Source organism: Felis catus, chromosome D4 (genome assembly GCF_018350175.1).
Source record: "Felis catus isolate Fca126 chromosome D4, F.catus_Fca126_mat1.0, whole genome shotgun sequence".
NCBI classification, from domain to species: Eukaryota; Metazoa; Chordata; class Mammalia; order Carnivora; family Felidae; genus Felis; species Felis catus.
The window spans coordinates 1820092-1840784 of NC_058380.1; the positions used below are offsets into that span (position 1 = coordinate 1820092).

The 20693-nt window shown below is 51.1% G+C and overlaps 1 protein-coding gene across 14 annotated transcripts in view; it reads left to right on the top strand.

The window, feature by feature from the left end:
* The window catches only part of PTPDC1 (protein tyrosine phosphatase domain containing 1), a 73805-nt gene that overhangs the window by 45465 nt on the left and 7647 nt on the right, over positions 1 to 20693 (top strand). For 10 of the 14 annotated variants that reach the window (XM_045042599.1, XM_023243209.2, XM_019815664.3 and 7 more), the window contains 5 exons: positions 10632 to 10803; positions 12597 to 12677; positions 12899 to 13017; positions 13984 to 14121; positions 15867 to 17101. In XM_045042599.1, the coding sequence (XP_044898534.1) occupies positions 10632 to 10803; positions 12597 to 12677; positions 12899 to 13017; positions 13984 to 14121; positions 15867 to 17101 (1745 nt within the window). Of the gene's footprint in view, positions 1 to 7213; positions 7345 to 9363; positions 10169 to 10629; positions 10804 to 12596; positions 12678 to 12898; positions 13018 to 13983; positions 14122 to 15866; positions 17102 to 20693 lie in introns of those variants that run through there. The other 4 variants (XM_045042600.1, XM_023243211.2, XM_045042601.1 and 1 more) reach the window with 4 other exon arrangements.

A 20693-nucleotide genomic window follows, 5' to 3' on the forward strand; every position in this document is an offset into this window, starting at 1 on the left:
AGCAAGGTCTTTGGTGTCCTCTTGTACCTTTCCTGGTCCAGCCCTGAAGTCACCCGTTTCTGCCAGGAGCTCTGGTTCCTTCCAGTGCGGAGTGGTGTTGGGAAACCCAAAATGTGTCCCCGAGCTCCCTGCAAGGCAAAGCCGGGAAGTGTATGTTATAAGTGTGCATAGATATCTACCCGCTTTTATACACATACTTGTTTTTATATATTGAGAACTATGAGTTCATATTGGTACTTGCTGTTGTCTCATCCATCACTGTACCATCGTTCCAGCTTTTCCCCTTACTGAGTTTATAATTCCCTTCTCCAAGAATGAGGAACCTTGCTCTTATTTAGTGAGTCCTCCTTTTCATGACCTGTCTCCCAGCCCCGCCCTGCCATCACTTACCTCCGCTCGCTCTTCCACACAGGGCCGGTGCCCTGCTGGCTCGAGTGCCACAGACTCTGCTACAGCTGACCCTTGAGCAGGCGGGTTTGGACCCTGACCACCAGCACAGATGAAAATCCACATATAACTTTTGACTCCTTGAAAACTTAACCACTAATAGCCTCCTGTTGACTGGGAGCCTCACCAACAACCATTGATTAACACAGATCTTGTGTGTTATATATTGTATTTTTACAATAAAGTAGCTAGAGAAAAGAAGACGTTATTAAGAAAATCCTAGGGAAGAGAAACTACATTTACAGTACTATATGGTATTTATCCAAAGACATCTGCTTATATGTAGACACATGGAGTTGAAACCCATGTTGTTCAAGGGTCACCTGTGGTTGCCTTCCTTGTGTGGGGCCTGACCTTTGCTAAGTAGGCCTGCTTTGTGGCTGTTTTTATCTTGATTACGTGTACACTTTTAATTAAAATATTGAGATAATTATACAGTCACATGCAGTTGTAAGTCATATACCCTTTACTCCGTTTCCATCAGTAGTAACATCTTGCGCATCCGTAGTTCAGTGTCCTGGCCAGGATGTCAACATTGTTGCGGTCGAGATACAGGATGGCACTGTCACTGCAAGGATCCCTCCTATTGCCTTTTGTAGCCAGACCCACTTCCTCCCATGAGCCTGGCCCCTGACAAGTACTCATCTGTTCCCACTTCTATGATTTTGTCATTTCAGGAATTGTATATAAGTGAAATCACACAGCATGTAGCCATTTGAGTCAGCTTTTTCCACTTGGTGTCATTCTGTTGGTGTTGTGTATCCACGGTGTACTTGTTCTTAATGCCAAGTGGCCTTGCCTGGTAGGGGTGCACCACGGGGTGTTTATCCTTTCACTCCCCCAAAGGATGGCCAGGTGGTTTCCGTTTGGGGCTCTTGTGAACACACATGAGCAGCTTTATGTGTGAGCGGGAGTTTTCCTTGCTCTGGGGTTAGGGGTCAGGGGTCAGGAAGGAACTTCCTAGTTCACACAGTAGTCGCATGTTCAGTTTTATAGGAAACTGCCAAAGTGTTAACCAAAATAGCTGTGCCATTTTGTGTCCCCCAGCAGTGGACGAGTGATCAGCTTTCTCTGCTGTTTCACTGTCCCAGCAGGTGCGTGCTAGTGTCTTATTGTGGTTGCTCAGCTCACTCACTAGGTCTAGGAGGCTTTTGGAGATTCTTTGCGATTTTGTGTGCAAACAATCACATCAGCAAATAAGAGCAGTTTTATTTCTTTCCTTTGCAATCTGTATGCCAGTATTTCTCTTCTTGCCTTACGGTAGTGGCCTAGCACGTCTGCTGAGCAGAGAGAGTTCGGAGGGCCACTGGCCTTGCCTTCCTCCTCCCTCAGGGAGAAGACCGTGTTTCACCTTTCAACATGATGCTTACAGATTCTGGCAGGTTCTCTACAACAAGTTGAACCAGTTGCCCTCTGTTGTTAACTCACTGAGATTTTTTTGGTCATGAATGGCTGTTGGAATTTGTAGAATGCTTTTTCTGTGTCATTTGATAGAATTATTTTTTCTTTAGCTTATTGCTATGGTAGATTTTATTGTTTTTCAATATTTAACCATCCTTACCATACCTACAATAAATCACGTTGGCAATGGCATATAATTCTTTCTGTGCATCGCTGGATTTGGTTTGCTGCTATTTTGTTCAGGATCTTGTGCTTAAGCTCTGGAGAGACGTCGGACTATTGTTCTCTTCTTTTGTACTATCGTTGTCTGCTTTGGTGAAAGAGTAATCCTAGCTTCCTAGAGGGGGTGGAAATGTTCCCTCCTCCCCTCTTTTCTGGAAGACACTGAAAACTGGTGCTCATTCTTTAGATGTTTGGTGGCATTTTCCAGTGTCTCAGCAGTAGTCTTGTGCCCCAGGAGCCTGCAGATTTTTTATCACACAGTATTTTCGAGTAATACTTGAAATTACTTTTCTGCCTTCAAGGTGCGCAGGTGCCCAGACAGGTTAGAACAAGCACATACAATAATTTTCAAATAAGGTTTTCTCTGCTCATCCTGGAATTAGAGACCAGGGTCCCATACTGGGACGCGGGCTGCCGCCATCTTGACAGCTGCCAAGCTGGGGGGGTGGGGGGCGTGGGGCAGGGACAGGCAATCAGTCATCAGAATGGTGTGGTTCTGGCATAAAGACAGACATAAACCAGCGAATAGAGTAGGGATCCCAGGAAAAAAACCCTTGCATGTGTGGTTAAATGACTTTTGCCAAGGATAACGAGTCCATTCATTGGTGTAAAGACAGTGTTTCCATCAGTTGGTGGTGGAAAGACCGGGTGTACATGTGCAAAAGAGTGATATTGGGCCCTTACCTTATGCCTTGTGCAAAAATTAGCTCAAAATGGATAAAAATCCTAAATGTACGAGGTGAAAGTATAAAACTCTTAGAAGAAAACTTAGAGGAAACGCCTCGTGATGCTGGGGTTGGCAATGATTTCTTGGCTGTGACACAAGAGCACAAGCAACAAGAGAAAAAAATAGGTAAATCAGTCAGACTTCATCAGAATTTAAAACTTCTGTGCTTCAGAAGATGCTGTCAGCAGAATGAAAAGTCAGCCTACAGATGGGAGAGACTGGAAATCACAGAGCTGTCTAATCAGGGACTAACATACAGAATGCATAAAGAACTCCTGAAGCTCGACAACCAGAAACAAACAACCTGACTCAGAAATGGACAGAGGACTTGAGTAGATGTTTCTCTGGAAAAGATACACAGATGACTGATAAGCACATGAAAAGCCTATTTTAACTGTTACGGAAATGCAGATCAGAACCACAGTGAGATAGACTGCGTATCCACCCGGATGGCTGTTACCAAAACAAATGAACTAACCAGAAGTAAGAGGTGTGGGTGAGTGAGAGACTGGAGTCCTTGTATGTTGCTGGTGTGGTAAATGGTTTTACTATGGAAAACAGTATGGCAGTGTCTCAACAAATAAAAAAAAATAAATATATGATCCAGCAATTCCACGTGTGGGTATATACCAAAAGAATAGAAAGCAGGGACTCGAGCAGATATTCGTAGACCCACGTTCATACAGCGTTCGCCATAGCCAGAAGTTGGAGACGAGCCGTGTATCCGTCGGCAGGTGCACGGGGAAAACATGGTGTGGCCCATACACACAGTGGAATACGATACAGCCTTAGAAAGGAAGCAGATTCTGACATCTGCTACAGCATGGATGAACCTTGAGGACATTATGCTGAGTGAATAAGCCAGACACAGAAGGACAAATACTGTGTGGTTTCTCTTACACAGGAACTGCAAGAGTCAATTCCATAGGGAGGGCGCTGGGTCGGCCGGGGGGGGGGGGGGCGCGGAGTTAGTGTAATGGGGACAGAGTTTTGGTTTAGGAAGATGAAGGTCTGGAGATGGTTGGTGGGGACGGTTGCACAATGTGAATGTACTTAATGCCATTGTATACTGAAAATTGACTAAGATGGTCAATTTTATGTTCTGTATATTTTACCACAGTTAACAAAAGGGAAAAAGGAAGGCACTCTCTCTTCCTCTTCTTTTCTCTTCCCTTCCGGAACAAATCCGTGTAAAAGCCACTGGCAGGGCCACGAGATGTGGGTGAGGGCAACAGCAGGATGGCGAGCGTGTGAGAAGCTAACCTGACTCAGGGAGTCAGAGCCTGCCTGGGGTTAGCAGGGCTCCTGTGTGTGGCCAGGTGGCCCCGTGTGGAGCATCAGAACACACACAGGGCCCGGGCTTCCCTGAAGGTGGTGGCAACAGCCGTGAGGGGAGAAGGGTCACACAGAGGGTCCTGGTTAAGGATGACAGAAAAGTAGAGGGGCCCTGTGTGTTGGATTGTAATTGATAGTACTAGGGTGAACTCAGTTTCCAGTTGATGATGCATGCACGTAGAAATAGACGTGGCTGGGGCGCCTGGGGGGCTCTGTCGGTGAAGCGTCCGACTTGGGCTCGGGTCATGATCTTGTGGTTTGTGGGTTCGAGCCCCGCATCAGGCTCTGTGCTGACAACTCGGAGCCTGGAGCCTGCTTCGGGTTCTGTGTCTCCCTCTCTCTCTGCTCCTTCCCCACTCGCGCTCGGTCTCTCTGTCAAAAATGAATAAACACTAAAATTTTAGAAATAGTGTGGCTGCAAACATGTGGAATGTGTGCATGCGTGTACATATTTTTTTTAAAGTTTATTTCAGAGAGAGAGAATGATCAGGGGAGGGGCAGGGAGAGAGGGAGAGAGAATCCCAAGCAGGCTCCACACTATCAGCACAAAGCCCAACCTGGGGCTCAAACTCACAAACTGTGAGATCATGACCTGAGCCAAAATCAAGAGTCAGACACTTAACTGACAGAGCCCCCCAGGCGTCCCACATGTTCATATTGTTTAGCTCTGTGTGCTGAGCAGGCCCGCAGGCGGCAGCATGCCCATAGCCACGAGCACACCCAGCACCCAGACTTGGTTCCTAAATGCTGTTCTTCACCCATGAACCCCCCAGGCTCCGTGGGTCTAATCATGAGGAAACAGACACATTCTGCAAGCTAAGCGCCTGTACTCCGCAGAAATGAAGGGCGTTAGAGTCCAGCAAAGACTTTGGAGCTTGCTCTAGAGTGAGTGAGAGACAGGACAGCGGGTACAGCGTGTGGTTCTGATGCTGTGGCGTGGTTTGCCGTGAGCAGCACTGAGGTCACCAGGGAAGCTCCAGTGAGGTCTGAGGGATAGCGGCGACTGGTCACGTATCAGTCGTCATCTGATCTGGGGGAATCTAGAGGTTGTCTTTGTCGAAACATACGCTACATTATTTGGCGTATTGGGCGGCATGTATGCAGCGTATTCTCAGACGGTTCAAGAAAAAATATTCTTTGTATTGTCTTTTTATTTAAGTTTGAGATTGCTTCAAAATAAAAGATAAAGTCTTTTCCAAAAAAGTTTTTAAATTGAAACTAAATTGCCCGACTGTGTGGCATGCTGCTGAGCAGTCCGAGACAAAACTCACGAAGAGGCCATCGGAGACCTTTGCTGGAACAACTTTCCATGGATGGTGGAGGCCAGAGGGATACGGGTGGAAACTGACACACGCAGCGGCCACCGCAGTCCACTTTTCAGAGTGTTGGCTGTGAAGGGGGACGAAAGGGCCTTGGAAGCGGGGGGCTGTGGGGAAGGGTCTGGACACAGTGACATGTGCTTGGAAAATCCGGAAGCTGCAGCCCAGGTAGGGCAAGTTTTGGAGAAGTTCTGTCTTCAGATATTTGAGCATCTTGCAGAGTCAAAGAGATGCTTCGTGTTAACTTTTAGAGGAAAGAGGCAGAGCCAGAGTTCACAGAGCAGGTGGCTCGGACTGGACGTCGGAAGACACGCTGAGCTATCCAGCAGCTGGACGCTTGTGACTCCTGCGAGAAGCGAGCCCCCTGGGGTAAAACTTGGCAAGCAGACACGGCGCGGTCGGCGTCCTGCCCGACTCCTGGATGTGACTTCCCCGGTGATCGGGGGCTGGGGGCTGGGGCCCCGTGGATCTGCGGCTCTCACCACGCTCTTGGGCCCACGGTCACGTGATGTTGTTCAAGTAGGAAGTTCCCAGCCCTTTCTGAAACCTTGGATGTGAGAGAAGTGACCGGTTCTTGGAGCTCCACGTCTGCTTTAACCGCCACGTGTGGGAATTGAGGAGAGGACAGTGGCGTTCTCTGTTGCTTCCTGCCCTCATCACAGGGCTAGACAGTTTCACATTTGCAGTGACCAGGACATCCCGGTTCCATAAACATTATTCTGAACTGGGGAAGGTCTGATTGCCCACCTGCACACAGGCCATTGGCCGGGAGATGGCCTGTTACGGCGTGGAGATGGGCACCTGGCACCCCCATTCTTCGTGCCTTGAGGGGCCGTTTGTGCGTTGGTGATGACAGCAGCTTGGGGCACAGAGGGTTGGTCGTGGGGATTATCCTTTATTGTTTTCCTACTTCTTGGAGCCTGGTTTCTTTTTAGACACAGCATATTTGGAAGTGAGGAGAAGGTAAGAATAGTAGCAAGGTAGGGTCCCCATGAGTTTATATTTAGGGAATGTAGAAAACTGACATTTTTTTATTATGTATTTAGACAAATATGTTGGCAGAGCAGTGAAAACAAATGAGTTATTAGCAGGTGAGTGGGAAGGCCCTTGTGGCAAACAAATTAGAACTGTGGGCCAACAAGGAGCTTATGATAATGGTGTTTTCTCTGTGGCCACCAGGAGAAAACGCTCTTTACCTCTTAAGTGTCTGCTGACAGCATGGCCCTTCACAAAATTCTGTTTTATATATAACGTAAAATAGGAATTAAAAGTCTTTTTGCTTCTGTTTATTTAAAGAGAAGTCTTCTATTTTTTTTTCCTATTGGGGATTTAAATATTAAAATGTTATTTCTAGCCATCTATAATTCATCCCAATTATAAGTTATAATAATTTAATAGAAATAAATTCATAAATATAAATTATAAATTAAATTTTTTAGTGGATTTTTAGGCTGTACAAATATGCTTTCTTAATGAACACAAAAGAAGAGATCAGTTTGGTACAAGTATAGTATCTTCTCTTCCAAGACTTTGAAAACAGTTTCTTTTGAATTGTTGCATGATTGATTTCCAGTGACTTTCTGTGAACAAAAACGTGGTTTTCGCAGGCCACAAATTAAGGAGATGTGAGATTTCTGAGGTGAGGGAGGCGGAAACAAAGCATCTCTGAGATGGCTTTCCTCGATCCTATTTTAATGTCGTGTTTCTCTCTGACCTGAGAAAAAAACCTGTGTTGAGTTTTTAAAAATATCTCCCCTTCCAGTGTCTTCACACGTGGTTGTTGAAACGGGTGAAGACTCAACCAAATGGAAGTCTGAGCTTCGGTGGTGAAATCTGCTCACCAGCCACCTTACCCCTGGGGGTTTGCTGAAGGAGAAACGTGGAAATCAAAAGGTCCTGGGCCTGAAGTGTTTCTGTCTTGTTTGTAAATAAAGTCGGGGGTGGTGGCCTGAATGTCCGGCAGTGAAGACGGGAGTGGGTCAGTGGCGATGCACCTGTGTGTGCATCCCTGAGTGAGCGCCTGGGCGGGTGTGTAGAAGGGCAGGAAATGGCTTGTGGTGTGCTTCCAGACTCACCCAAGGCCCCGTGCAGACAGCGGGAGGGGGGCTGTGAGGTCTCAGAGGACAGGCGGGAGAGGGGTCGTGCAGTCTCGGTGGGCGGGAGGGGGGCAATGTGGTCTTGGGGGACAGGTGAGAGTGTGGTCTTGGGGGACAGGCGGGAGGGGTGCCCTGGGGTCTCGGGGGACAGGTAGGAGAGGGGTCGTGCGGTCTCAGTGGATGGGCGGGAGGGGGCTGTGTGGTCTCAGGCAGGACTGAGGCATGCTCCCTACCAGAAAGCCGTTTGGCACAGGTAAATCCAAGTTTTCAAACGTGGATTTGGTCGCGATTTGGTCATTTTGCCAGCGGGTGGTTTTGGAGGCTGAGCCTGCCAGGCAGTGGTGCTGTGCTAGGGGAGTGGGGGTGTCCAGGCGGGCCCCTGGGTGGACCCCAGTACCTCAGGTGTCCTGGGTGAGCCTGAGGATGCGCTCGGAGGAGGGCCTGCACTCAGGGTTCCCCGGGCGTCCACTCCGTGCTGACTCGTTCAGGTGAGGTCGGCCCACTTCTGTGGATTTCACAGCAGAGATGGTTCTTGAGAGAACACGTGAGCCGTCCCTTCCTTCCTCAGCTTCGTCCAGACAGGTACTGCCCGCAGCAAAGCCATTTTCATTTTTGGAAGTGTTGAGAGCAACGTCGCTTGCACCCTCGTCTGGGGATGTCCTTAGTGCCGTAGAAGTGAGGCATCCCCTACTCCCCTACTTGAGGCTAGAGGCTTCCCAGCTGCTGCTCATGTGCCTTTCCAGTCCAGTGGAACTGGCCTGCTGGGTCTCCCCACCCCCAGCTGCGGGAACCTGAACCCTGGCTCCCACCTGTCCGCTCCTGTCCACTCGCACCGCTGCTGTCCCAGTAGGCCCCTGGTTCTCAGCTCCCCACCCCGTGAACCACCGCCTGGAGGCTGGCTCAGACCCCCAGCCCCGAAGAGCAGAGGCTGTCTGCCCAGCTGAGTTAGAAGCCCTCAGACTCCAGCTCACCCCTGGTGCAGCCCCTTGTACTCTGAGCCCTCCTGTAGAGCTCTGTGGAACTGTGCTTTCTGGTCACTCACAGTAAGACGTTCTGGGGGCCTCGGTGGCTCAGTTGGTTGAGCACCTGACTCTTGATCTCAGCTCGGGTCTTGATCTTGGGGTCGTGAGTTCAGACCCTGCGTCAGGCTCTGCGCTGGTTGTGAAGCCTACTTAAAAAAAAAAAAAATTTCTTTTCCATCACTGTATATGAAATGACAAGGTCCTGGCACTATACGCAGAGTAGGAATTTGGGTGCCAGCTTAAGCTTTTCTGTCTCTCTTATTGGACAAAGTCTGTTGGGTTGGGGAGTTAGGCGTGCACTGTAGAAGGAGTTGCCGACAGCATGACTGATCATAGAAATAGAACAAACACACAAGAGCTCGTTTCTCTGTGCACGCGGCTCAAACACCACCTGGAGAGACAGAGAGACGCAGAGAGACGGGGCAGGCGCAGCCCACATCCCCGAGGGAGGAGGCGGACATCAGTGCTGGATTGTCTGTTCTCAGCTTGAAGCCTCCTCCTCACCCAGCTCCTGACAAGAATGTGGTACTTAGTGAATTTTTGCTGCACGCCTCCACCAGGACATTCCTGAAGCATTGTCCTCCCCGCCCCCCCGCAGTCAGTGACAAAAGGCACAGAATTGCATCTGTAAGTTTCTGAGAGGCCTGGCTGTTGTCTCAGCCCAATAAAGGCATGACCAGGGATTGCATTGTCACGTCCTGAAAATAAAAATACGAAAGTAAAGGTCTTCTGATTAAGACATCAGCGCTACACACGTCTTTATTTGTTCTGTCCCAGTATTTTTTAAAAAGTTCAATGGAGAAAATTACAGGGGGCTTTGGTTTTGAAGAACTGAATGGTGTTTTTATAACGTCACGAGCTGTACTGCGAATCCTTCATTATGGTTCACTTCTCTGCCCTGTGCACAGAGGGGTGGAAACGGAAGGGTTTTCAGAACGTTCAGAGAATAGATACGAGAAGAACAGCAGAATTTAAACCTTTTAAAGTGTGTATAAAAGGCAGGGTTTGTGTCATAAACACATTTTTCTGAATTCATCACAATGTGTTGTTAGATGTAATTCTTTGATCTGTCAGGACTTCCAGCTGAGTCTGAGAAAAAAGAGACTCGTTACAACTTGGGTATATAATCTACTGAAAATACACGTTCCTCTTCCCCCTGCTCCAACAATCCCTCCAAACTGCAGTCCATTCATGTGGGATTTCGAGGATGCAGCTCTGAGTGGGAATCAGTAGTTTCTTTGTTCGTCACCATGGCAACAAGCCCGCCTATCCTGAGCGGCTGGTGGATCTCGCAGGCTGATCGCAGGCTGATCGCAGGCTGGTGCTCTGGGCTCAGTGAGTGAGTTGGTGGCGGAGCAGGCTGGCGCTGCCATCCCCGGCCATGCAGGACCTGCCCCGGCGGGGCTCTGCCCTGCCCTTCCTCAGCGCCTTCCTGCAGGGCCGCCGGCACTCGGCCTCGGACCCTGTCCTGCAGCTGCAGCAGGGCCGCCGGGGCTCCGCCGCCCAGACGCTGTCCTCGTCCTCTCTGCAGGTGATGGTGGCCGTGGCCTCCGTCCGCCGCGCCGACAGGGACTCAGCGTGCCTCCAGAGAAAAAGTAAAGCTCTTTTCCTTCTTTCAGATTGCCACAGCTTTGAGTGTGAACTGAGACTGCAGGTGGCATGCTGTGTTGAGACCGTCTAGGTTTTGACTGTTAATTCTGCGTTCCGCTTTTTACCGTCTGTTGCACTCAGGGCTTCAGTGGACATGGAATAGGAGATAAAGTGATCGGATGTTTTGTGCTTTTTCACGAAAACATAACTTTTGAAAAAACCCATGCCCTTGTAAAAGGTCTGCTTTTACGGTTTCTTCTTCTTCGCCACCAGTGTGACACGTGGAGGTGATCATGTGCGAGCGCCTCTTCTGTGTCGGGAGGTCCTGCTCTTAGAGCACAAGGCAGCGGTTTCACTGTGGCAGAATGAGGGGGTGCGGCAGGGCCGTCGTCTCCAATCCTGGAGGGCGTTCTCACGCTACTCTTCCATCTGGAGACTGGGTTTTGAATCTTCCCTTCCGTGTACATTCTAGGAAACCCAGGGCGTCCAACGCCAAAGTACACAAAGGTCGGAGAGCGGCTGCGACATGTGATTCCTGGACACGTGGCCTGCTCCGTGGCGTGTGGCGGCAGAGCTTGCAAGTACGAAAACCCGGCGCGCTGGAGCGAGCAGGAGCAAGCCATTAAGGGGGTCTACTCGTCCTGGTGAGTGGTCCTGGGCACCCGCGCTGAGCGGTGGGGCTGAGCAGCCTGCGGGCCTGGCAGCTCCAGGAGCGGTGTGAAACCTCGTTTCCTCGTCGGTGAGATGGAAATAATAAAACCACCCCATAGCGTTTTTTTAAGCAAGTGAAATGACGTGTGTAAAGTATCTTAAAGAAACGGTGACCGGGGAGGTCTTACATGTCAGAAGTTACTGGAAATAATGGATTCGGCTGTAAGTTTGAGAAGTTACGAGGTGCGTGTGTGGTTTCCTGGTCTGACGCAGGTACCGTTGGCCTCCTGTTTGCTCCCGTCTGCCGCGTGAAAGGGCGCGCGTGGGTGCACACGCTGCCCATCTGCCTCAATGGGGAGCCGTGCGCCATGTAGGCTCAGAATGGCGTAAGGCACACGCCTCGTGCGTAGTACGGGATGCGGCTCGCTCAGCATTCGGTCATACCGCTTTCTGTTCTTAACAGTAAACTGTCAAGTATGCCTGTTTTGATGTAGTGATACCTCTGAAAACGTCTGGTAATCAAGCCACATCATGTCTGAAACCCACTAAGAGTTCACCGTTTAAAGAACTCTAGCAGTGAGTCATTTCTTGCAGCGGGAATCCCACTTCCAGGTCAGACATTTGTCGACCCGCTTACCCGACTGCACCCCGCGCTCTTGTGTCCTGGGCTTGCTGGTATGCGTGTGGTGGTGGAATCGGGTCGGCTGTCCCCACTGTTCCCCACAGATCGCATTCCAGCCTGAGGAGTGTTGTGAGAAAGCAAACAATGTTCCTGAGATGTGGTCGGACCCTAAATTTCTAATAATGCAGCTCGAGGCCACATTAATATTTTTGTTTCACTGTTGACTAAGCCATCTGAGTCTTTCACCTCTGATGCTTTCATGGTCCTTCTGTCCTCACCTTGGTCTAACTACTGCTGAATTTGGGGGGTCCCCGTTAAATGTCAGGACTTGCCCTGGGGGAGAGTTGCGGTATCCTTCTGGACCCTGATCAGCTCAGTCGACGTCTCTGTTACTGCTCAGGTTCATGTGGCCCACAGCCCCCGATGGACTGCCCGGTGTTTCTCACTAGAGCTCTAAGCAGGATCCACTGTCTGTCGGGCCTCTGTCCATTCGTACATTCCATAAAAATCCATTCGCCTACAGGCCAGGCGCTCTGCTAGACACTGTCACATTATAATGTCATCTTCATGAAGCGCTGGAAAAGTAGACATTGTTAATGTCCTTTTAGTGATGAGAGGATTGAGTCCGGAGCAACTAAGTAATCTACTACTTAGCTAGAAAGCAGAAAAGCCAGCGTTTGAAACCAGACCCGGCTGACCCCAAAGCCCAGATGTTTCGCTAAATCACAATAAGTCGGCATTTATTCATAACCACTCGCCAGGATTTGTGCTAAAGACTTTACACCCACACCTTGTCGAATTGTCGTGCCAACCCCACGAGGCAGGCGTTATCCCTGCCTCACACAACGGGTGACTGGGGGGCAGAATTGCCTTTGATGCCCGATGAGGTGGCTCTGTCACGTCTGCTAGAATCTCATGAGAGTCCTTGAAAACACTGTGCTGCAGTCCACAAATACTTTACGTCCTGGAATTTTTTCCAGGCTTTCAGGGTCTCTTAGAGCCCTAATTGTGATGCAAAATTGAAGCCAGAGCTGTATGAGAAAATTGTTCTACAACTGTTGAAACCATAGAAAAAACAGGGACTTGATAACTCGTTCTCTCAGTACTTAGAGCTAGAACGTTCCAGGTTTTGTGCATCTCACCAGCCCCGTCCTCCCACCTCAGGGTCACTGACAACATCTTGGCCATGGCTCGCCCGTCCACTGAGCTCCTCGAGAAGTACTGCATCATCGAGCAGTTCCGAAGGTAAATGCTGCACGCTGACACACTTCGATAAGCCAGCTCGCGTCTTCTTGTCTGTCACTTTTGACTTCAAATAGTCAAAGAGTAGGCAGTGAAGGGCTTCTTTCACCTAGGAAGTTAAGGTTTTGAGAGTTATTAGTAATGTTTATTAATGCCAAAAGATGGTTGATTTTTTTTAAAACTCTAGCTCTCAATATGGTAACTTCTTTCTTTTCTCCGGTAAGCCATGGCATAAAAACAATCATCAACCTGCAGCGCCCTGGGGAGCATGCCAGCTGCGGGAACCCCCTGGAACAAGAAAGTGGCTTCACGTATCTTCCTGAAGCTTTCATGGAGGCCGGCAGTAAGTCCCCCACTTCCCCTCCGTGAGTTACCAAGGACAGCACCCAGGCTTTCGCCCACTCCGCTCTTGGGTCAGAGGGTGATGGAATGAACGAACGCTTACTGTAGGCTCCCAAGGGGGGAGATGAGCTGATTGATTCTAGATAATGCGACCATTCTTCTCTGGCGTTGCTATTGAAAGTACAGGATTTCTTTTGTCCCGTGCGAGCGATCTTGGGAGGAGCCCTGTAGAAACAAAGCGTGCATGAATTGCCATCATAGTGCTCCAGACCTGTCCTACCCATCCGTCCCATCCCGTGGTACTGCTCTCTGTTCGGACTCAGACCACATGGCTTACTCATGGCAGCGGGACTGGAACACAGCGCTCACTCATGCTGTTACTGAAGCCCAACTCTGCCCCTGGGTGGTACTCAGGGGTTCTTTACTGGGCAGTCCCAGGAGCCCAAGTCCGGGAGCCTAGGGATGGGGTCACTCAACACGTGCCATTCTCACCAGGCTGGAAAGGACCAGCCCAGGCCACTTTGGGGACTTGTTTCTAAGAAGCGTGTGCCTCGCTTTTTTGTCTCCACTAGGTGGAAAATCTGTATGCACCCAGCTTGTGCCACTTGCCAGTCCTTTAAACGCATTTCCACGCTTGAACAAGATGGCGTGCTGTCCTTCTGTGGCTGAGTAATTTGGGTGAAGGTCGTGGCCTTTATTAATCTGCAGTCCTGTTTCTCCTTAATTGTTTCTGGCTGAGTTTTAGCAGGAAATGTCTTGAGTAATAGAGAATGTGCTTTGTAAGAAATGCAAACAGTGAATTTACCGGAAATATAAAGAACCTATTATTTTAGCCTCTGCATGCGGTGCAGCCAGCCTGCCTCACAGCTGTGCGCTTTTCACGAATCCACGCGCTTCCTTCACACGGCTGCTCACGTACTGTCCTTTATGTTGATTTTTCTTCTCTGTTCTCTGTTTCATTGTCCAGTCTATTTCTACAATTTCGGATGGAAGGATTACGGTGTGGCATCGCTTACCACTGTCTTAGACATGGTGAAGGTGACGACATTTGCCTTACAGGAAGGGAAAGTAGCCATCCATTGTCATGCAGGGCTTGGTCGAACAGGTAAATTCTAGGAAGTGGACTTACTGTCTTAGAGCATATCTAAACCTGGACAGAGCGATGCTTCCTAATACGAGGAGAGAAGAGAAGTAGTTTTCAGAATCCTGTCGGAGTTTTGGATTCAAATGAAAGAACCCACTGAAAGAAATTTGAACTATCTTTGGAAAAGACAGTTTCAGTGACCATTTATTTGTGAGAGTATTTTTGAAAGACCTAGGACTGAAAACTCATCATATTTAGTAAACAGATGGGTTTCCACGGCTCACTAAGTGATCCGTCTGGTTTTTCTTCTTCAAAGGAAAAAAAAAAACCCAACACTTTAATAGTTAATGTATTTTAAAAACGGCATTTTCCTTAACCAAAGTAATGAGAATAGAAAGCATTGTTTTGTTTGGTGTGCTCTAGGCATTTTACACTTTTGTTTTTTTAAGTCTTGGGCAACAACCTGCACGTTGAAGGAGGTTAAGTAGTTTGCTACGCTGAGTAAGTGGCAGAGCCAGGATTTAAATTCAGGGCTGGAAGGATTTGGGTGGTGACGGGAGTCTATCTGTGCTTCAAATTCTATGTAAAAATCAATGATTTTACTTAAAAATGCAGCAAATCTCAGTGTAGTGCTGATACTATTACAAAAGCAAATACCATAAGGTTAGAATTTTAATTGTAGCCTGGTCCAAGCAGACACCTGAGCTGTGCGCCAGCCCCCGGGTCTCCACGTGCCTGGGAGCGTTGGGAGGGCAGGGGCTCTGTCCTGCTTGCTTAACAGACTTGGCGAACCACACGCATGTCTTCTGATTTGCCTTTTATCTTGATATCAGTCAACTGTTATTGTTGGATTAATTGATCAATTATCACCAGTATGTTATTCATTTTAATTTGATATTAATTAATGCAAATGTATAATGTTTGTAATGTTAAGTTTGTTTTCTTTAATAACAAGTACTTACAGAATAAAGTTATATCTTGGTTTGGAGAAAAGTACTATTAGTATAGATGAAAAGTCCAGAAATAGACTGAATATGAATAATAATCCTCAGGCAAAAAATACCCAGAAAGGAAAAATGCGAGGCTGGGGATGTGGCAACAACTGATGGCAAAGCTGGCAGGGGTGGGAAGGAGGTGTGCAGGGAGGGGTGATAACGGAGGGATTGTGGTCCAGCCTCTGATCCTCCTGTTCCCCAGCCCCACGGGGGCCACATCAAATCCACGGTCTGCTTTCTGCTCTGAACACCCTTAAAATATCCCATCCAGTCAGTCCACACACCTTGGTGGACCTTGCCGTCACATCTCCCTCATCCCCTCTCACTTCCTTGTCCCCCCCACCACACTCCCCCTCATCCCCCCACCACACTCCCCCTCGTCCCCCCACCACACTCCCCCTCATCCCCCATCCCCTCACCACACTCCCCCTCGTCCCCCCACCACACTCCCCCTCGTCCCCCCATCCCCTCGCCACCTCCCCCTCGTCCCCCCGTCCCTTGCCACACTCTCTTGGTCCCCCTCACCCCCTCTCACTCCTGCATCCATCCCCATCACCCACACTGTCCTTCTCTGGGTAGAGAGATGACTGGATTCTCAGGGGAAGACGTGACATACAGACAGGGAATAAACACTTGTACAAGAAGTCAGTAAGTTAGAGTGGCTCTTAAAATAATTCTTAATATGCTTTCCTAACATATTCAAATTTTAAATCTTAAAGAGTGATAACTAAACGATAACCTTCTTCATACCAATCTTCTCTTTACCTCTAGGCGTTTTAATAGCATGTTACTTGGTTTTCGCCACGAGAATGACTGCTGACCAAGCAATTATATTTGTTCGGGCGAAGCGACCCAATTCCATACAAACTCGAGGACAGCTCCTCTGTGTAAGGGAATTTACCCAGTTTCTCATCCCTCTCCGCAATATATTCTCTTGCTGTGACCCCAAGGCACACGCCGTTACTTTAGCACAGTATCTGATTCGCCAGCGGCATCTGCTTCACGGTTATGAGGCCCGCCTTCTGAAACACGTGCCCAAAATCATCCACCTCGTTTGCAAACTGTTGCTGGATTTAGCTGAGAACAGGCCAGTGACGACAGAAGAGGTGGCAGAGGGGCCCAGCCTGTGTGCGGAAATCGAAAAGACTGTTTCTGAGGTGATCACCATGCAGCTGGACAAAGAGTTACTGAGGCAGGGCAGTGACGCCTCAGACTCCTTGCCGCCCGCTGCAGTGGCCGTGGATTTTGAGAATCAGGATGTGATTCTTTCCAGCGAACAGCAGATTGACCCTCTTTGGAAGAGGCGGAATGTTGAGTGCCTTCAGCCCCTGACGCCTCTGAAGAGGCGATTCAGCTACAGCGACTCTGACTTAAAGAGGGCTGAGTCACTTCTGGGGCAGGGGGCAGCTCCGTGCACGGGGCCTGCCGCAGCCTTGCTTGGCCATAACCCCAGACAGCAGAAGCCCATAAGCCACTGTCACACCCCCCAGTCTCCACAGCTTGATCTGAGTAAGGAAACGCTGGTCCGAAATACATTCTCTTTCTGGAATCAAGCTAAACTTGGAGGCCTGGAAGGACTCAGGGATGAGGGGTCACCGGGTTTCCATAGGGAGACTGCTGCGAAGGAAGTACAGCGGAGTAGAACCTTCTCCTCGGGGGTTTCAGGTCCCTACAACCCTGGGGATCCAGTGAGACCCAGCTTTGCGGATGTCCCTCGGGAACCGGACCGTTGTCCCCAGCAAGCGCCCCGTCTGTGTGGAGCTCCCGCCGCTCACTGCTCTGAGACTCCCCGCAGCCCCGGGGACCGTGACTTCCTCTGCAAAGTACCCTCCTCGGTTGGACCCACAGCCCAGGAAGGCAAAGACCTGCCCGAGGTCGCCGCGCACGCTGCTTCGCAGGCCGAACTGAGTGCCGAAGCCAGGAGAGTCCTGGCTGCCAAAGCCCTGGCAGATCTCAGTGAGCTTGCAGAAGAGGAGGGAGTGAAAAGGAAGGTAGAGATGTGGCAGGTACTTCTACTTCACTTAACTAACGTGTGGGAAGCACTTCGGTCGGGGCCGAAACAGCGTCTTACCAAATTTAAGTGCGACAGGAATCTGAAGACCTGTTTGTGTCACACTTAACTTTGGAACTTGAGGTTTCTCGGTGTCTGTGTGAAAGAAAGGGCTCAGCGCCTAGCACTTCGGGTGCTTGAGTGAGCAGGGCGTGGGTGCTCGTTGACGGGTCGGGCGGGGGGCTTCCTTCTGGCTGGGCCCGTGAGACCTGGCCTGGGGGCCACTCTGAGCATCTCTAACCTGAACTCAGGTCAGGGAGCTGCACCTGGAGAACCACGGAGAGAGGTTCTTTCCCCGAGTCGTGGGCCCAAGTGCTGAGTGAGGTGGGGGGTGGGGGGGGGGTGATTCCACAGAGCAGACGGGAGCAGCCATGGAGTGCCTTTGTGCTGTCACTTTTTCTTGACCTCGGGTCTTTGGGGTCCATTTCTTGGCTTTTAAGTTGGAATGTGGAATTTTAACCCCTTTCTGTGGTGCGCTTTCATTAGAAACACAGTCTTAAATCAGCTGTACTCTTCACCCGGCATGAGCAGCTAGTGTAGACAAAAGGCAGGCCTTCCCACGTAGTTACCAGAAGCTAGTAAACCGCCCACGTGTGGAGCTGACAGGCCCGGCTCCGTGGGATCTAGACTCCTTAGCCCATGATGTCCCACAAATCATTCGCGTAGCTGCTCCTGCGTATTCTAAGTTAATAAGCAAGGCACGTGCACTTTCCAGGAGGGTCGGAACCTTCCAGGTGCAGAGGTGGGAACTGAGGCAAGGAACCTCGCACCCGCTTATGGCCGTGTCACCGCAGAGCAAGTGCTCGTTGTCATCAGAGCCACGGGTGTTTGCCGAGTGAATACCTAACACACACGGATTTCCCACAACATGAAGTCTTTTCTTTCCGCTCCAAACTGAACAAGCCTTTTGCTCAGTCTGTGGGCCCCTCTTTACGTGGCCGTGGGCCACAGAGCTCGTGGCGGGACCCCTCGTGGGCCAGCCCTGCGCGGCTGGACTGTCATGTGAAAGCATTTCCTAGAGGTGAACACAGCCCCTTGGTTTAGATAGGCTTGCCCTCTGTTTCCTTTTCTGGATTTCGTCATGGGCCTTTGAGCAATAAGACCAGTTAGTTGAATTCTGTGATTTGGACCACACAGTGCTGCCTGTTCCCTCTCATCTGCTGTTACGTCACCTGCTCTCGCAGGAACCCGTAAGGCAGGGGATACCCCACAGATTCTTTGTTAACTTAACAGTCCTCATGAGTTAAGCATCACAGACCGGGAAATCAAGGGTCACAGGGGTCGGGTCATGTGGCCGAACACAGCTGCGCTGGTGCAGCTCAGAGAACTGCATTCTGTCGTGTCAGAGAACGTGACAACGTGACGGCATTTTACTGGGCGAGCCTTTGGTTCGTGCCGTCCCGCCCAGCCTCTGGTCACACTGCACACCAGATCTGCCATGCGCGTGATCGGTGGGGAACGGGGCCCCCACAGCCGAACTTCATGGCCTCTTTATGAGATAACGAAGAGGGACCTGGAGCCGGGGGACCCGGCAGGAGCGCGGCAGGAGCCTCACGTGTGGGGTCCAGCCAAACGCGGGGAATGCTGTGTGCCCCCTTCTCACTTCGGGCCTCTGAGCGAGGGCCCCCTGCCCTGGGCTGCACGTGTGCCCTTTGGGCCTCCAAGGACGGTGAATGAATGCATGTGGCAATTATTATGCATATTACTGTTGCACACACGCACCGTATTGACTGAAACCTAGGTCTGAACCCCGTCAGAAGTTAAAACTCTTCTTTTCCCTGCTCTCTGTGAGGTCAGCATTTAAAGCCGCCTGCAGGCGTTTGGGGTGTGGGCCAGACTTCGGGTCACTCCCCCATCGGATCTCAGGACGCGGGCTTGTCCCGTGTTCACACGGGACTCCGGAAGGGAATTGGAAAGAAGTGCATTTGCCCCGCTTGTCGCCTTCTAAGCTCTTTGCTGGGGCCGTCTTGGGGGGGTTTAGTCGGAGCTCTTCTCACCCAGGGTAACGCAGATGTGCTCTCAGTCACGCTTTTTCCTCTGCCGTTCCGCTTCGTTGCGGTGAGCATTTCTGCTTTGTTCCAAGCACCCTGAAAAGGAAGGCTCCCTCTCCCTCTTCCTGAACAGTTTCTGTGGTTTCAGGGTGGGGTGCAGAGCTTAGCGCTGAGGCCAGCCCTCCCTCTGTGGTTGGGGGGGGGGGTGGTTCTTGAGCAGACCTTAAGCTAAATCTGCCCAACATGCAGGGCCCCCAGCTTCACAGACCGAAACTGAGGCTCAGAGAGACTCAGTGTCTCAGCCCAGTGTGCCACCTGCTGGTGGGGGCACTGGGAAGGTCCCGGTCCACAGCCTGGAGCCCTGTGGAGCCCGGGACTGTCACTCGTGGACAGCCCGAGGGCCTTCAAACCTCAGTGGTGCTGCCTCTCTGTCCCTCCCTCTCCCCCTCCCCTTTCCCTTCTCACCCCTCCTCCTCCTCATTTCCCTCTCCTTCCCCTCCCCTCCCTCTCCCCCTCTCCCTTCTCACCCCTCCCTATTCCTTTTCTCCCTCCCCATCCCCTCCCCTCCCTTTCCTCCTCACCTCTCCCTCCTCACCTCTCCCTCTCCCTTTACCCCCTCCCTCCTCCTCTTCCTCACCCCTCCGCTCCAACTCCCCCTTTTCTCCCTCCTCTCCTCTTCCCCCGTCCCTCCCCTCCTCTCACTCTCCTACCTACCCCTTTCCCCTCCCCTCTGTCCCTCTTCCTTCTCTTCCCCTCTCTACTCCTCCCCCTCCTCTTCCCCTCCCCTTCCCTTCCCCTTCTCCCTCTCCCCTTCTCCCTGTCCCCTCCTCTTCTCCCTGTCCCCTCCCCTTCTCCCTCTCCCCTCCCCTTCTCCCTCTCCCCTCCCCTTCTCCCTCTCCCCTCCCCTTCTCCCTCTCCCCTTCTCCCTCTCCCCTTCTCCCTCTCCCCTTCTCCCTCTCCCCTTCTCCCTCTCCCCTTCTCCCTCTCCCCTCCCCTCCCCTCCCCTCCTCCCTCTCCCCTCCTCCCTCTCCCCTCCTCCCTCTCCCCTCCCCTTCTCCTTCTCCCCCTTCTCCCTCTCCCCCTCCCCTTTCCCTTCTCACCCCTCCTCCTCCTCATTTCCCTCTCCTTCCCCTCCCCTCCCTCTCCCTTCTCACCCCTCCCTATTCCTTTTCTCCCTCCCCATCCCCTCCCCTCCCTTTCCTCCTCACCTCTCCCTCCTCACCTCTCCCTCTCCCTTTACCCCCTCCCTCCTCCTCTTCCTCACCCCTCCGCTCCAACTCCCCCTTTTCTCCCTCCTCTCCTCTTCCCCCGTCCCTCCCCTCCTCTCACTCTCCTACCTACCCCTTTCCCCTCCCCTCTGTCCCTCTTCCTTCTCTTCCCCTCTCTACTCCTCCCCCTCCTCTTCCCCTCCCCTTCCCCTTCTCCCTCTCCCCTTCTCCCTCTCCCCTTCTCCCTGTCCCCTCCCCTTCTCCCTGTCCCCTCCCCTTCTCCCTCTCCCCTCCCCTTCTCCCTCTCCCCTCCCCTTCTCCCTCTCCCCTCCCCTTCTCCCTCTCCCCT